This window comes from Mastigoproctus giganteus, chromosome 6 (assembly GCF_048544385.1).
Source record: "Mastigoproctus giganteus isolate SK-2022 chromosome 6, ASM4854438v1, whole genome shotgun sequence".
Classification (NCBI taxonomy): Eukaryota; Metazoa; Arthropoda; class Arachnida; order Uropygi; family Thelyphonidae; genus Mastigoproctus; species Mastigoproctus giganteus.
The window spans coordinates 58279071-58296571 of NC_143580.1; the positions used below are offsets into that span (position 1 = coordinate 58279071).

Genomic DNA, 17501 nt, shown 5'->3' on the forward strand with positions numbered 1-17501 from the left:
TTAGAATCTTATTTTTTGAATGCAGATCCTTCAACTGAAAGGAGCACAAAGTTCAAAAAGAAACTTCAAAAATGCTTAGCTCCATGCCATGAAATTTACAAAGATCTATCAAGCAAAAGCAAACAAACCCAGATTACTGATTTTTTAAAGAGAGCAGCAGATACACAAAAGAGATACACAAAGATACAGAGCAGAAGAAAGTTCAGAAGGTGAAGATTTTCTGTCAGAGAAAAAATTCTTGTTTGATTGTGCTTAGCAGAGATGAAGAAGAAAAAGAAAATTAAATGAACGCCATTATCTGACATATATGTTTCACAGTTTGTAAGACATTTGTTCAGTAATTACTATTTTTAATAAAAATTAAGTTTCCAATAGTTATAAAAAAATGGTGTATTTTTGTTAGCTTTTGGAATGTAATTCCTCTTTTTGTACTGGTTCTTATATAACATAGTTTCACACTACGTAAGATTTTATAGGAACCTAACTACCGTGTTATACAAAGGTTACCCGTGTGTGTGTGTGTGTGTGTGTACCCACACACTATACTATATATATATATACACACAGGAACTCCCCGACTTACGTAATACTCTTTTTGCCAGCCAGTGCCAACTGAAAAATATATGGAAATGTATTTTGCATCTGTAGATATTGTGAAAATATCGTGATGTCAACCTAATAACATTTTTTTTTTTTTTTTTTTTGAAATTCGTTCCAAGTCATTGGAAGTTGAAAATTTCACTATATTACTAAGCTATTTATCTCTCTAAAAGGTCATATTTATAATGGAAATTACCCTACACCTCCATCGTTATCATATGTTTCCATATAAGAATCAATTTTGAACGCCTTTGTGATATTTTTCTAAAGCACGTTTCTTGAGGTCACAACCAAAAAACAATTTGCACTTTCCAGTTTATTGGGCTTTTATTTATAGCGTAATCTATTATAAACAAGTAGGAAACTCAATCTTATTGCATTTATGATAATCTCGATAACCGGAATTCTGTGGGATTTTACATTATGGTATTAGGGTGAAATGAGTTCCCTTCACTAAAATCTTCAATCACAAAAAACATAAATAAATTTTCAGAATTTTTTCTTCATTCCTATTTATGTATTACAATGATGAAAGGAAAGGGACCAATGGAAAGTGCAAATGCTGGCAGTGCCAGGAAACAAAACAAAATTGTTTTAGAAATGAAGATGAAAATGAATAAGAAGTACAAAGCAAGACAAAGTCTGTCATCTATTGCAAGGGAATTAGGTCTTGCTGCTTCAACAATGAATACTCTTTTAAAGGACAGTGTGCATATAAAAGAAAAGGTCAAAGGATCAACGCAATTAAGATCAACAGTGTTCAAGTGCTATATTGAAGATGGAACAGCTATTAATAATATAGATGGAAAATCAGATTCAGAAGCATGTGCCCCTGAGTCCAATGGCCATTCAAGCAAAAGCAAGAAGTATTTATGAAGATATTAAGGATAAGTACGGCGAACCCCAAGCCAAGTTCGTGGCAAGCAACAGGTGGTTTAATAATTTCAAGCATTGCACTGGTTTCCACAACGTTAAAGTATGCGGTGAAGTCACCAGTGCCAATTCTGCAGCTGCAGAGAAATTTTGTGGCTTGTTGGAAAAAATTATTGATGAAGGCAGCTATTCAACGCAGCAAATTTTTATTGTTGATGAGACCACTCTGTATTGGAAAAAAATGCCAGATCAAACATACATTGCCAAAGAGGAAAAGACAATGCCAGGTTTCAAGGCTTCAAAAGATAGGGCCACACTCTTGCTTGGGGCTAATGCAGCAGGAGATTACAGATTAATACCATTGCTTGTGTACCATTCTGGAAATCCTTGTGCATTTAAGGGCATCAATAAAGCCACCCTACCCGTGCATTTCCGATTGAACCAGAGAGCATGGATAGCAATATCTCTTTGAGGAGTGGTTTAAATGATGTTTCATTCCCAAGGTTGAAAAATATTGTAAAGCCAATGACGTTCCTTTCAAGATTTGCTTGTATTAGATAATGCTCCCGGACATCCTACGCATATAGATGATTTCAATTCGAAAGTGAGAGTCATTTCTATCGCCATCGCCAAACACGACTTCACTCATCCAACCTATGGATCAAGGTGTTCTTTCAAATTTAAAAGTATACTATTTACGTTTGCTCAGGCATTGTCTGCAGTAGACGGTGAGAAAAATTATGTTAAGAGACTTTTGGAAATCTTACAATATTTACCATGACATATTAATAAGGCCTGGGTGGAAATTACTAAAAGTTGTTTACATGGTGCATGGAAGAAAATATGCCCACAGCACATGATAGGCTTCGAAGGATTTGAAAAAGATTAATATGAAGAGGTTACAGATAAGACTGTAAAGGGTTGCAGAGCTACTTCAGTTGGAGGGTGATGCCAAAGACGTGGAGGAGTTAATAGAGGAAGAAGAAAAGGAATTATCTAACGAAGAACTTATTGACTTGCAGGCAGCAATAGTGAAAGAAGAAAATGCTGACGAAGCCCAAGATGAACAAAATGAGTAGAAGAGATACTTCATCACCAGAGAGATGGCAATGCATTTCGTGAAATTGCATCGGCAATGGCGAGGTTTGAGAAGATGGATTCTGACAGTGAACGATTCTTAAAAGTTAACAGATTGGTGAATGAAATGTTTGCTTACTACAAAGGAATCTATGATGAAAAGAAAAAAGCCACCATCCAGTCATCCATTAATATGTTCTTTCGTAAGGTTGAGCGGCCGACCCCTTCTAAATCTCCACAGCCCTCAACCTCTGTAGCGGCATACTTATCAACTGAAGACGTCGATTCTGGCAACGATGCTCAAGAGGTAAAACTTACTGACATTATATGTCTGTCTCCTCTCTTTTGTAATTTTATAATTTTTAAAATGCACGCTTTTGTAATTTTTCCTGCACATGAGATAAAAAATTGAATAAATACAGTAAATAATTCTATTCACATGTTCGTCGAACATTTCTTTTTTGATTCAATTAATTCAGAGAGCAGCGTTGCGAGTGCTGCACAAGCATGAGGGAAATTCCGACTTAAGTAGAGTTCCGCGGAACGCAACCCTTAAGTTAATTGGGAAGTGGCTCTGTGTGTGTGTATATATATATATATATATATATATATATATATATATCTGCTAATTGAAATAAATCTGATATTTAAAATAATTTAATTAAAAAAATTAAAATAATTAGCAGATATAATTAGGCTTCATGTGGAGGATTTGCATTTGCTGCCTCTAATGATAGCTTTATATTTATTTATTTTTATTACTCTTGTCTAACTTTTATATTACATCATATATATATATATATATATATTATATGATTGGGGGTTAGGATAAAAGAGAGTATAAGTTAAAAAATGATAAATGTAGTAATGGCTAGTTGGAAATAATCAGGATTAGGTCGTTGTAATAAAAAAATTAATTCAAAATTTAAAAAAAAAAAGTGATATGTTCATTTTTCATTATCTTCGTAATATTCACGTAAATAGTGTACATGTAATAAATGTCCTGTTGAAAATCAATACTGATAGTGTCCTGATTCAGGAGAATGTACGCTGCCTATTTTGAGAACTTATGTAGACTTTGGAGGTGAGAAAATAATCCTCCTTATCTGGAAGAAATTCTGATAGTAACAGCAGTCAGGCAGCTGAGAGGTGTGCCTTGGAGGAACTGAGGAAACCTGTTGTAAAGAAAAAAGGGGTTATACAGCAGCTACATTTTGTATTTCCAACGTAAATGTGTTTTATAGTAGTTTTTATAAGAGTAAATGTGTTTTATAGTAGTTTTTATAAGAGTAAATATTCCTGGAATTGCATTCGTACACTCACACTCCTATTATTGACAAATGCTGCAATGGACATAGAGGCAGTTGGGAATATATATATATATAACTATATATAAAATACTGCTTCCCACAATAAGAAAAGAATTCCATTTATTTTCTTGAACCCTTAGCTAAGGATGTCTGTTCAATTTGCCTTAGCATACTTAACCCTCTGAGTAACTTTATCACACATTAATTTACATTATAAAAGATTCCAGGGCACCCAATAATTTGTAATTATTCCATGCATCTCTCTTCTATACCATTAAGATCATCAATTATTTTTTCATCCATTTTGGTCCATACCTTGAACAATCCCTTTTTTGTTGTTATAAAAAGCTGGAAGCTACTACTAGGTGAAGTAGCTTCCAGAATAACCTCCTTATATATTTCCAAATTAGCATATTTATATGCTCAAGTTACTCTTCAGCCCCCCTGGAAAGAACTTAAGATATACAAGATTGTTGTAATCTCCCAATATTAAAACAAAATCTCTGCCCCTTTCTTTTTACAGCAGTTATTTCTCTAACTTAATAAAAAAAAAAAAAAAAAATATATATATATATACACACATATATAACCTAGTGAGCACAGAACTCCAGTTTTAGAAAATTATAACGCAGCCATAAACACATTTTTTACTGAATTTATTTTACCAATTGAGACAGTTATATGCATTATCACGATAATATATTAATCATCTCATAGTGCCCACAGCTTTTTGTTCATAAAAACTTTAAACATGTATTTTTCAGCCAAAAATATACAATTTTTTTACTACACATGATAATGTTAACTTTATAAACACACTGAAAGGCCATTGAAATAGAGCTATCAACTCTAATAGGCACAAATGGTCTGTGTCAGAAATAACGACTCAGCCAGATGAATAATCAACCTTTGATGTTTTGGTACATGCACAGCAGGCACAGAGTGTTATGGGAATGAATGGGAAAAGAGGCCATGATATGACAGACTTTCAAAGAGACAACTGTTGGTGCAACGTGGGGAGGTATATCCATCTCTAAGAACGAGTGTTTAGTCGACCTGTTTAGAACCTGTTCCTGACCTACCCTTGTGAGAGTGCACTACAAGTAGCAGACAAAGAGCAAAACAACCTTTTTATACAGAACTTCTAATGCAAAACCAATAGTGGATAATGCGAGTGAGAAACAAATACACTAGTTCATACATATCAACATGACAGTCACAGTAATGCAATTGACCAAGGATACAATGTAAGGTAGTTTATACATTACAGCAGGACTGGTCAAAGTAATTTTCATAAGATGCAGTATCAGAGCAGAGAGCCAACTCTACCTTCCTTCCTGCCTGCATATAATTGCCTCTCACCTAGTACTGTGAACACTACAGTCAGACAGTGGATGAAAAGTATGGTGATCAGACAAACTACATTTCCGCTTGTGCCATGCCAATGGATGGGAGTTTGGTGTGGCAAACGGCAAGTGACAATGGATCTGGCATGCAGGGTGCAAACTGGTGGCTGCAATGCTCTAGTCTGGGAAATGTTTTGCTGGGATATCTTAGCTCCTCTGATATATGTGTGCAGCAGAGACCTAATACATTATCATAGCAACCCATGTACACATGCTGATGTCCTTGCCATTCCCTAAAGGCTATGGCATCTTCCCACAGGATAATGCATCATGCCACAGGACCAGATGTAAGCAGAAATGGTTTGCTGAACACTAAAAACTTGGGAAAAATGAAGGGAACACTGGAGGGTGTTCCCTTCATTTTTTAACTGAATACTATCAAGCATCTGTGCAACCAAATAAGCTGTCAGATGAATATAACTTCTGCCCTCCAATATGGAAACAGCATGTCACATCTCTGTATTTGTTCAAGCACCTTGTAATGTTCATGCCACAATGTGTGCAAGCCATTCTTCAAGCCCATGGAGGCCTGACTTGATATTAGGTAGGCAGTCTTATTTCAATATCCATTCAGAATAGAACCTTTCCCTATGGTGAAAATTATAAAAATTAATAAAAACATATCAAGATTCTATTCTTTTGATCCTGTTGACCCAAATTTTGTTCTGGTAATTACAGGGTGAGAAAAGTTTTAGGAAGTAGGATGAACCATAAGAAACCAGTTGACTGATTAAAAACAATTATGAGATGAGGAAAAAGAGTTGTGGCTAAGATAATTTCATGTAAATTGAAAATATACACTTACCAACTCTTAAAGTAGCTTTCAACTCTTGGTCTTTTGCAACTAAAAGCTCTGCCAGCTGGGACTGCTCAGTTGCTGAAAGCTTTTGATTTTTTGGTGCAATCAAATTTTCAAACAATTCCCTTAATAAAACATTAAAAAAGCAATTACAAAATACATTTCATTATATGATGGTACCTGAAATTCGTATTCAACATTATTAAAATTATACAACTATGTAACAATAAAAGTTTGTTTATATTTAACTGTTTCTTATGCATATTTTGTGTGCTGAATCCAAGAGTGTCACTGGTTCTTCTCTAGTGTCAATGTTTTGGCACTAATTGTATAATTGAAGGGGTTTTTTTTGTGGCATTTATATGTGATACATAAATGTGTACCAATACAGTGATATATATATATATATAAGAACCTATAGTATTCATATACTGTAATCAATTCCCTCACCCCCGTTTTTCTGCAACTATGGCTAACAAACATGCAAGTAATCTCTAGGCTTGTTCTGCCATGCTTGTGGACAGTAGAGTATATAGGTCCAAAGCTGGTGAAGAATAACATTGTTGGATCCAAGTTTTACAATGTACACAAAGCCTATTTTGGAATGCCTATGGGTGATCATGATAAGATGTATGCACTGCATTTCTGCTATAGTAGTTACAGAAATGCAGGGTCTAATAAACAATCCCTTGGTTTAGAAATGAAGTCTTGCTTCCACTGTTCCATATCAAGCTGGGATTGGTCAAACAATTTGTTAAAGCACTCTATCCTAAACATGATACTTTCCCAAAACTGTCTGTTGAAAACTGGAATATTTATTGGTTCACAAGTAAAGCAGATGTTTACTTCATAATAACTGGAAGCCAAAATGACCAATGTAGGTGAAATTCCTCATAGTCATTTAACTATCCAAGTGCTAGTCAAATAATTTTCAGCAACAAGAAATAGAAAAGTTTTTATCAAAAGCTGCTTTTATCAGGCTGCTTCCTATCAAAAAGAACCTGAGCGCAAAAAAAGCTTTTGCTGAGTGTGAAGTTATGTCTGCCAGCATAGAATCTGTGTGGTGTGAGCTAGTTGGAAGCAAAGGAACAATGAGAGAGGGAGTAATTTATAGACCAGAAGACTATGAAGGATATGAGGAGGGTCTTTACATGCAGATGTAATGGGCAAGCAAGTGTGAATGTTTTATTATGGGTGACTTTAATCTGCCTCAGATTGACTGGAATAAGTGGAAGGGAAATTCACCATGGGGAAAACCTTTTTTAAATAAACTAGATGCTGATGACTTGTACCAGCATGTTAGAGAAAGTACTAGGGGTGAGAATATTCTTGATCCCATCATTACTAGAAAATCAGATAACATCACAGGGCTTAAAGTATAGGAACCATTGTCAGGAAGTGATCATGCAATCGTCAGTTGGAAGATGAAGAAATATGTTGCAGTAGCTAAAAGTAAAGGCATGGGTTTTAACTACAAAAGAGGGGGCTTTGACAGTTTGACAGGGTGCTATATGGCATCTGTGAATCGGGCTGATTGCCAAAGGATGATCAAATTATGGAATACTTTTAAAACATAAATCACAGAAGTCACAAATGCATACATACCTTTAAGAAAATACTGCAGGAGGAGGATGCCAAAATGGATGACTGCGGAGCTCCCCGCTCAAAAAGAGCAGAAAAAGCATCGGATAGTTACGAAGCAATGGAAAGTACTGAAGCCTACAACAGGTACAAGTTCATCTGTGATAGTACCACAATTAAACTCAGGGAGGACATTGCTACATATGAGAAAGAATGGGGACAAGGAATTTTTCATGTTTGCTTTAGCTTTGATTAGCTTTCTTCTTTGATGTATATGAATACATCAAAGAGGAAAGTTAATCAGATTGGTCCCCTGTAACACTGCGTGTGGGAAAGTCTTAATTACCAAGTTAATGTTGCAGATGAATTGAATAGGCACTTTGCATCAGTGTTTACTGAAGAAAGACCCTTCGTGCTGAGAAGTGGCTGTGGGAACGAAGCTGAGTCATATGAAATTAGTGATGTCATAATTACAGATGATTGTTTATTATAAAAACTTTTGATCATAAAGGCAAGTAAGGCTGCTGGAGTTGATGGCATATACCCTGTAGTTTACAGAGAGGGCACAAGGGAGCATATCGAACCATTGAGGTTAATTATGAGTGCGTATTTGGACTCAATGGAGATTCTTTTGGATTTAAGAAGTGCCAATGTATTGCTAATACATAAAAGTGGTTCTAAGAGTGAAGTTGGTAACTAAAAACCAATTAGTCTGACTTCAGTGGTAGAAAAATCTTAGAGGCAATGATTAAGAGTGCAATGCAGGAACATTTAGATAGATATGGCATTCTGAAGGACACTCAACATGGCTTTAAGGGAAAATCATGTTTAACTAACTTAGTAGGCTATTTTGACAGTTACTTGTGAGCTGGATTTAGAGAACAATTTTCAACATAGTTTATTTGGATTTTAGCAAAGCATTTGACTCGATCCCTCATGAGAGGTTACTGTATAAGCTTGAAGAGATTTAGATTACTGGTAAGATTCTAAGATGGATTGCTGGGTGACTGCAGGGCAGAAGGAAGAGGATTGTGATTAATGGATATTCTTCAGATTGGTGGAATACCAGGAGTGGGGTCCCTCAAGGATACTCTTGGACCACTATTTTTCACATTTTCATAAATGATATCAACAAGGCGATTGAGGGTGTGATGTCAAAATTTGCAGATGACAAAAATTGGCAGAGTCGTTAATGATCAGTGTCAAGCAACGCTCCTTCAGGATGACTTGAACAGACTTCAAAGATGGTCAGAGAAGCTATATTTTAATGCTGCTAAATGCAAGGTCACGTAGATGGGGAATAGCAATCCACAAAAAAAATTAAACAACTTGGTAGGGTTGAATTAAAAACAGTGGAGGAGGAAAGGGATCTGGGAACTACAATATGGGTATGAAGTTTTCTGAACAGTGTGAAAAGGTAAACCCACTCCCATCCCTTCCATCTTGCAGTATGACCGATATCTTTTGAGGTTATGATGGACATCATGGTGAGATTTTTGAGAGTACAGCTCCTAAAACAGTGTTCACAGGCTATACTAGTTCGGTCCAGTATACTAGTTAGTATACCAGACCGAACCTATTGGTAACTCTCTAGGAGGCTTCTGGATCAGCTAGTGTATAATCTCGCTGCCTCTACTCTGCCAGATAGTGACGGATGGAGTCCGAGTAATGTGTATGCGGGGGGACGTTGTCAAGAAGCTGGATATGTTCTTACCAGTGTACACCATATCCAAAAATTTCATTACTTCATACAGCACATCCCTCCAACTTTTTCTTGCTACTGAATACACCATGAATTGTCAAACTAAGAGAGAAAACTTATCTGCAAAAAGGTTTAAACCTCACAAACACTCTCTTTCAGTTCACGAATATGGTTTTCAATAAATGTGCTAAGGTTGTTCATGAGAAGAATGTCGCATATCGTAACTGGCTTTGTCTCAGTTTCAATCATGTCCATTTCCACTTAGTCTACCAAACCCAATGTACTTTTTCTGACCGAATCTCAGTTATCGATTGATTCAAGCACTGCTCTTCTCAGTTGTCTGAATTATTCGCTGTATAATTCCTTTTGCTTCAAAGGTGCACGTCTGTTCTGATATTCCCTGTCAGAGAATTAGTAATTTGGAATCTCCTCTTTTCAATCTTCTCTGGCATAAAATTTCTACCACATTCTGTCAAATTCACCTGATCTGTTGCCTCTATCATTCTCCTAACTCCACTAATCACTTTGAACTCTTTGACTTTCTCCAGTCCAACTTTCCTAACAGTGAGGTAATTCTCCTTGCTGATTTTAATGTTCACAACTCCAGTTGGCATCCGTTTTCTAGTCACATGGACCCAGTTGGTTGAGACGCTAAGGCTTTTGCAATCACTAATGACCTCGCACAGATTGTTTATTTATCTACCAAAATACCAGACAATCTTAACCATACAGCCAACAACATGATTGATCTTTTTCTCATGAACAACCCTTCTAAGTACACAGTTGAAGTGAGTGGTCCTCTAGGCACCTCAGATGAAAACTTGGTGATGGTGTCTTTTCCAATGAAGCTTTTTTCTCGTGGCCATCCCCAACCTCGTGTTGTTTGGCATTACAAGAATGCAAAATGGGATGATCTGCAAGATTTCTTTTCTTCTTTTGTTTGGTTGGATTACTGTTTCAAAACTTCTGATGTCAATGTTTGCTCAGATCATGTCAGTAAAATTATCGTTGTAGGGATGTAATCCTTTATTCCACACTCCACCTTAAAATCTCGTCCTTTATCTATACCTTGGTTTTCAATAAATGTGCTAAGGCTGTTCATGAGAAGAATGTTGCATATTGTAATTGGCTTGTTTCCAAATCTTCAGTTTCATTTTTTGCCTACACCAAATCTCACAACAATTGTAAAGCAATTATTAATCAGTTCAAACTAGATTCTAGATTTTGAACAGGCTAAGAGTAGAAAACTTGCTTCTTGTCCAAATGGTAGCCAGACATTCTGGTCTCTTGCCAAAGCTATTGGATGCAACTTTTGCCCATCTCTGTTTCCAACTGTGTCAAAACCAGATAGTTCTATTGCTATTTCAGCCAAGGACAGCTGACCTACTAGCATTCTATTTTACTTCAAACTCATGTATTAATGATCTTGGTAAACCACCATTCCCAGTACACTCTATTCAATGCCTCCTTTTGACTTCCATCAAAAGGATGTCAGAAGGATTCTGATGAATCTTGATGCCAAGAAAGCTGCAAGTTCTGACAATATTTATCCACTTGTTCTCAAAATCTGTGCTCCTGAAATTACTCCTGATCTGTGTCGCCTTTTTTCACTTTCTGATTCCAAAGGTGTTTTTCTTTCTGCTTGGAAATTTGCTCATATCCAGCCAGTTACTAAAATGGGTGACAAATCCCTCCCATCCAATTATCATTCCACTACAATTACTTCTATTCTTTCCAAAGTAGTAGAGAAATCAATTAACTGCCAACTCTTAAACTATCTAAAACCCTCCCATCTGATCAACGGTTGCCAGTATGGATTCTGTCAGTGTTGATCCACTGGTGATATTCTGGCTTATGTTATCAATTTAGGGACAAATTCAATGGAAAGGTTCGGTGAAAGTCAAGCAGTTGACTTTCGAAAAGACTTCAAAGGCTTTTGATTGTGTTTAGCATAATAATAATAATAATAATATTCTGTTTATACTCCTGGACGACCAAACAGTCAGAGGAGTTCACAAGATAGACAGAATACAAGAAACAGCACAGTATTCGGCAGCCATGGGCTTGAACCCCGGTCACTCAAAGGTCCTGGTCACATAAGCTTCCATCTTATGGTTTACCAACTGTTTTTTGTAATTGGGTATCCAGTCTTCTCTCTGACCGCTCACTGTGGGTGACAGTAGATGGCTCCCTGTCACCTAATTTCTCTGCTAGTGCTGGTGTTCTCCAAGGTTCAGTTCTTTCTCCTACACTTTTCTTCTTGTATATTAATGACCTTCCATTGACGGTAAATCCTATCCATAGTTTTGCTGATGATAGCCAATTGCATTCCACCTTCCAGTGTGAGAAACCTTGACCTGCACAAACAGCTTCAATTTCTCAAATATCCACTACCAATTCTTTAAATGCTGATTGGTTAATTCTCAGGTAATTCTCATTTGACTAGGTAATTCTCCAATAGGGCAAAAATAACTTAATTAATTTCAATCCTTCTAAAATTCAGTCCTTTCTTATATCTTGCAAAAAGGATTCTTCTGCTCCTATACTTATCTTTGATAATGCTACGATTTCTTGACAGGATTACATATCTCTATTGGGGCTAATCTCTCTCTTGCCATAAACACATTACAAATATTGCTTCCTCTGCTTACAAAAAACTGGGTTTTCTGTTTTGCTCTTGGCATTACTTTCTTCCAAACAGCCATTCACTCTGTACAAATAACAAATTCACCCTACCATGGAATATTGTTCCCACATTCGGGGTGGTGCCCCCAAAACCTCTCTCTCAGGCTTCATATCTTGCAAAAAGGATTCTTCTGCTCCTATACTTATCTTTGATAATGCTACGATTTCTTGACAGAATTACATATCTCTATTAGGGATAGTGCCTTGCTCACACTCACACAAAAACTTGTTCAGTAATGCAAATATCAAATGACAATGTTCATGCCAAGTTTGCCATGCATATTAAGCATAAATATTTATCAACTGATCATGAACATATAGCTGGTTTGACATTTTTGTCCCATAGGAATTGTTCCAATTAATTCAATATGTTAGCTTTTACAGATGATACTATCTAGCTATAGATACAACTATAATTTATTTCTACAAACAATTTTAGAATTAAATCTGTGTATGCTGAAGTATATATCCTTACCAATATATAATACAATACACAGCAATGTCATCCGACATGTTTGTGTCTATGAGTAAGTGTTTAGGTTTGAAAAACTAAACAAGTTATAAGGCTGAAAACAATCTGTAAATCTGCTCTGAAGATTCTGATTATTGCTTTGAACAAAGGTTTGATACATGGACAAAACCAGAGGTTTCCATATTTTTATAGCTTACAGCCCCTTAAAATATTTCATGTCCCTGCTTTTAGATCTCACAAGAACTGGCTCTTAGGCTTGTAAGCCACAAGAAGTGGCTATCAAGTCTAAGAGGCAATAGAAAGGAAGAAGTAGTACTTGCCCGAATTCGAATAGGACATACTCACCTAACTCATAGTTATTTACTCACTCAGGATGACCCTCCACTATGCAGCAACTGCCAAACTCAACTCACAGTAAACCACTTGATCATTGAATGCCCATTATATCTGAGAGAACGAAAAACAGCTTCCTCTTCACATCTATATTCTTCTAATAAACTTACCTTACAACAGATTCTCGGAGACCGACAAGATATTAATGATGTTTTTACCTTCCTCAAAATGATAAACAAATATCATCTGATCTGAATCCTCTTATTTAATATAACAATCATGTACCAAATAAGATTGAAATAGGTGCATTATGGCCTTAGTAGCCCTTGCACCAATAAATCCAACAAACAACAACAGCTTCTAGAACAAGTGCAAATTAGTAGATCTGACATAAAATGACTATGAGAATACATACTTTCATAAATTAATGTATACATCAATACATTAATCTCAAAGATTGATATACACTAGTGTTCAAAGAAAGTGCATCACCCTTTAAATTATAACTGTCATCTGAATAACGTGCATATATGGCAATATTGCTTACAGATTGCATCAAATAAGATTGACATGCATAGGTGGTTGTTGTTTGGTTTTTAGGAGCATTAGCAACTAAGGCCATATTGCTCCGGGGATGTGCGGTGGTCATTCTCTAACCTTTCCGCATCCTCCGTATTTGGTGGACGCATAGGTGATGACGTAATATTACATTAGCTGTTACTTTCAGCTATATAAGCACGCTCTGCAAGAGTTGCAGTCATTCCTTGTTGTATCAGAAAGGCAAGGTACATGCAGTTGATGCCATGAAGAAAGAGTGCTATTGTCGCTTTATGTGAGGAAGGATGTTCTTCCCATCATATTGCTTAGAGTGTCTTGTAATCAGTCGACAGTGAGTAGATTTCTTTCCAAACTCAAGAATACTGGTTCTGCTGATAGGAAAAAAGGAACTGGACACAAACGAGTTGATACGCCAAAACAGGACCGCGTTTTGAAATGCTTATGCACTTTTGAAATGCTATCAGCTCAGATGAAAAGCTTCTTCATCTGAGCTGAAAAGAGAATGGGAAGAACATACAAGAGTGGTAGCAAGTGCAGCAAACAGTCAGAAGATGGCTCTTCAAAAATGGACATATAGCCCGTCATCCTAAGAAGAAGCTCCTCCTCCTTACACAAAAAATGAAAAAGGCCCAATTAAATTGGTGTAAGGAGCATGTTAAATGGATCCCCGAGTAGTGGAAGTCAGTTATTTTCTCGGATGAGAAGAAATTCAACCTGCATGGCTCTGATGGGAGACAAACAATTCATTGTAGACGTGGTGAAGAATACTATCCAGACTGTATGGCATCTACAGTGAAATTCCCTACCAGCCAAATAATATGGGGGTGCATTTCGTATCGCAGAGTAGGTCACCTACAGTTTATAAAAGGGTCTGTAAATGCCAATGGATACCTGGTTATATTGGAAAGCAAATTGCTGCCAACCATTAGAGACTATTTCAACCTGCCAAGTAACTGCATCTTTCAGGATGACTCTGCTCCTTGTCATCGGGGGAAAAGTGTAAGTAGGCACTTCTGTAGTTACTTTAGCTTCATTTCTGCATTAGAGGTTCAACAGTAATGTGTTTACATTTGTTACAGGTAAAAAAATGGATGGAAGAACTATCCATTACAACTCTTAGCTGGCCAGGAAACAGCCCGGAGCTGAATCCTATAGAGAACTATTGGCATCATGTGGAATCTGCAGTTACCAGAAAGAAACCGAAGACCTTTTGTGAACTTCAGGAAGCCATAATTCGTGTTTGGAACCACAAACTATCAGTTGATTATCTTCAGAAATTGATCTTGTCAATGCCTTGACAGTGTGCTGCTATCATCACTGCCAAAGGTGGTTCAACTAAATATTAGTTTGCACCTGGTGAACTTTTCATTTTGTTTTCCATTTAAAATGATAAACTGAAACAAATTGAGGGCGTCTGATAACATTTCAGCGATAATTGTCATGTTTACCAATACTGTTGTATAAAGGTTGCAAATGCTCATTTCGGAATATTTTGAGAGCACCTGCCAAATATTACTTAGCTTTGGCCTTAACTATTAATAAATATCTTTTGTTTATATTTCTATTTGTGATGCTAGTCATTAATGTAGCATACCATCGCAATAAGGGTTAGAAATGTGAAATTCCTAGGTGATGCACGTTCTTTGAACACCAGTGTATATCTGATGAAATGAAATCACACTTGTAATACTGATAATACGTATCAGTATTACAAGTGTGAACAGTAGCCCACAGCTTAGCAGCACCAGCCAATTATGGAAACCCCACAATTTATCAGAGCACTAAATAAAAAATACTAATGGTAGAAAATAACCCAAAATGACAACTGGATGTATTATTTGAATGACTGAAAATCAGTGGTGTACAAGTGCCTATGGGAAACAAAAACTGTACTACATACGTTCCCCAAAATGAAGGTGCTGTTCAGCATCCTTATCTAAAATGTCAAACCCTGTTGGTCTCTCTAATATGCTGAACAACTTTGCAAACAATGCATATTTTGGGAAGAATCCAAAAGTTAAAATAAATTTGGGCACTGTACTGACTAGCACCACTATTTTTTCCTTTTTTTTCCTAAATTTGGTAAAAAAATCATATCCTCCCATATTACTTTCCCTATAAGTTTTCTCTAAACAATGATGCAAAATTTTCTGTTTCATCTTCATTTCAGCTTACTGGTTTAATTATGTCTGTCATTTTACAGATATACATTATCACACATGATATGCATCTATCTTTTGCAGAATTAGCTGGAGTGTACAAATATCCTTCATCCGGCAACCATAATTCATCCTCTCCCAGAGTTTCTGGTGGGTGAGAAGGTATATCCCATGATTCCCACCTAATCTACTTGGTGGGCAGGAGTATGAATCATGGGTAAAGTATCTGCACCCTATAGCATTCTATAATTGGGCTTATTGTATTTATGAAAATTGCCTTTTACAAGAGAGAGGTGGGATACCAAATGAAAGTATGGAAATTGTGGGAAGGAGGGTGGTGTAATTGGAGATGAGCAAAAAAAAAAAAAAAAAAACACTTCACAAGAAATTTAAAGAAGTATGAATGGGCATACAATATGTAAATAATTAATAAAAGAATGTTTTAATAAACCCAATAAAAATGCTAAAAATTAAGTTTCTTATACTTCAAACAAAAATGTAGCCCTAATAGACAACATTTGAGCACTTGTGTTCATTTCAGGGATGCAAGTGAAACAAGAGTAATACATTTTTTTCCTGACTGTTGAAAGTTATTTTTATTACCTTTAGTTCACAGTAAGGAAGTCAGAAAAAAAAAATAATAATAACAAATTAATTTTAATCATAAAATGTGTGGTCCAAGCTATGACATTATGGTCAAGAATGGTTTACATGTTTATGATCACTTTCTAGTTATAACCAAAAATGATCAATATACATTTTTAACATTTTCGATCATAATACTATCAGGTGGCACTGCTTCCTATGGCCCAATACTGTTAAAATGAAGTTATTATTATTATTAATATCCATATGATGCAAGGAAGCCTGAGGCTTATGCTGCACCAGGAAAAAAAAAAGTTCCCAAGTAACCCTGTGAGAGACAGAGAGAGAGAGAAAGAAAGTCAAAAGTGGAAGGGAATCACCAAGAAAGAGAAGAATGATGATATCCAGCTCAGGACCCTGGGTGTGCCAAGCTCATACTCACCAGATGTGAGCCCCGGGGTTTATAAACTTATCCTTTAGGCACAATTTATTTTTTTGCAAGTGGTTCAGTATAATAATCTATTGCAGAATACAGAAAATAAAACCATTTTTATTTTATTATTAACATTTATTATTCTTTTAAATTTCGCCTTACACGATATCGATCACACGCAACTGGATTTCATAGAGAAATGTGATGCCATTAACTATTCATTTAGATATCAGTAAACATCTCCTACAAAACCGCTGAAAAAACACTCACTTTGCAATAAGTTCTATGTCATCAACAAGCTGTAAAAGCTTTTCGCGAGTTCCTAGAACAGCCATGTCGACGAAATATGCTCCTTTATTTCAGTGATTCTCAATTTGAAATCAATCTGAAATCAACAGCTATGAGGGGGTGGATACTCTCATAGCTGTTGATTTACGATTTATTTCAAATAACGATGATCTTTTCTCAATAGAGAATGGAAAAACACATTTGTGGAGCAATGAAATGATGGGTAGATTCACAGAGTACTACTCTGTTGGAAGATTGTTCCGTAGAGAATAGAGTAGTAACATATCTGGGGAAGGGTGTCCATCCCTATTGGGCCCATTAAGAAATTACTGCCCAGAGTACAGTCCGTTCTACTATAACGCGGTGCATGTGTCCCTAAAAATATGCCCGCTATGGCATTTCGCGCATTAAAAGCAACAGGGCTTATGGGAAAAATAGGAATAGGGACAGAGCACTCAAAAAAAAAAAAAAACATGTTCAGTGTGGTAAGTAAAACACTAAAAACAGTTAAACTAATAAAATTGCTAAGACAGGTTTAAACATTTTAAATTTTTAATAAATAAATATTACAGTAAATATAGCACTGTAATATATACATACTAATTAATATTTCTTTTCATTGGCATTTTTTTTTTTTTTG

At 36.0% G+C, this 17501-nt stretch overlaps 1 protein-coding gene across 2 annotated transcripts in view; it reads right to left on the bottom strand.

The window, feature by feature from the left end:
• The window catches only part of LOC150084317 (mediator of RNA polymerase II transcription subunit 4-like), a 65110-nt gene extending 47857 nt beyond the window's left edge, over nt 1-17253 (bottom strand). For both annotated transcript variants that reach the window (XM_090375164.1, XM_090375163.1), the window contains exons 1-2: nt 16844-17253; nt 6072-6190 (exon numbers count right to left, since the gene is read on the bottom strand). In XM_090375164.1, the coding sequence (XP_090231290.1) occupies nt 6072-6190; nt 16844-16908 (184 nt within the window). In that variant the 5' untranslated portion in view covers nt 16909-17253. The remainder of the gene's footprint in view (nt 1-6071; nt 6191-16843) is intronic.
• Nucleotides 17254-17501: the final 248 nt, after the last annotated feature.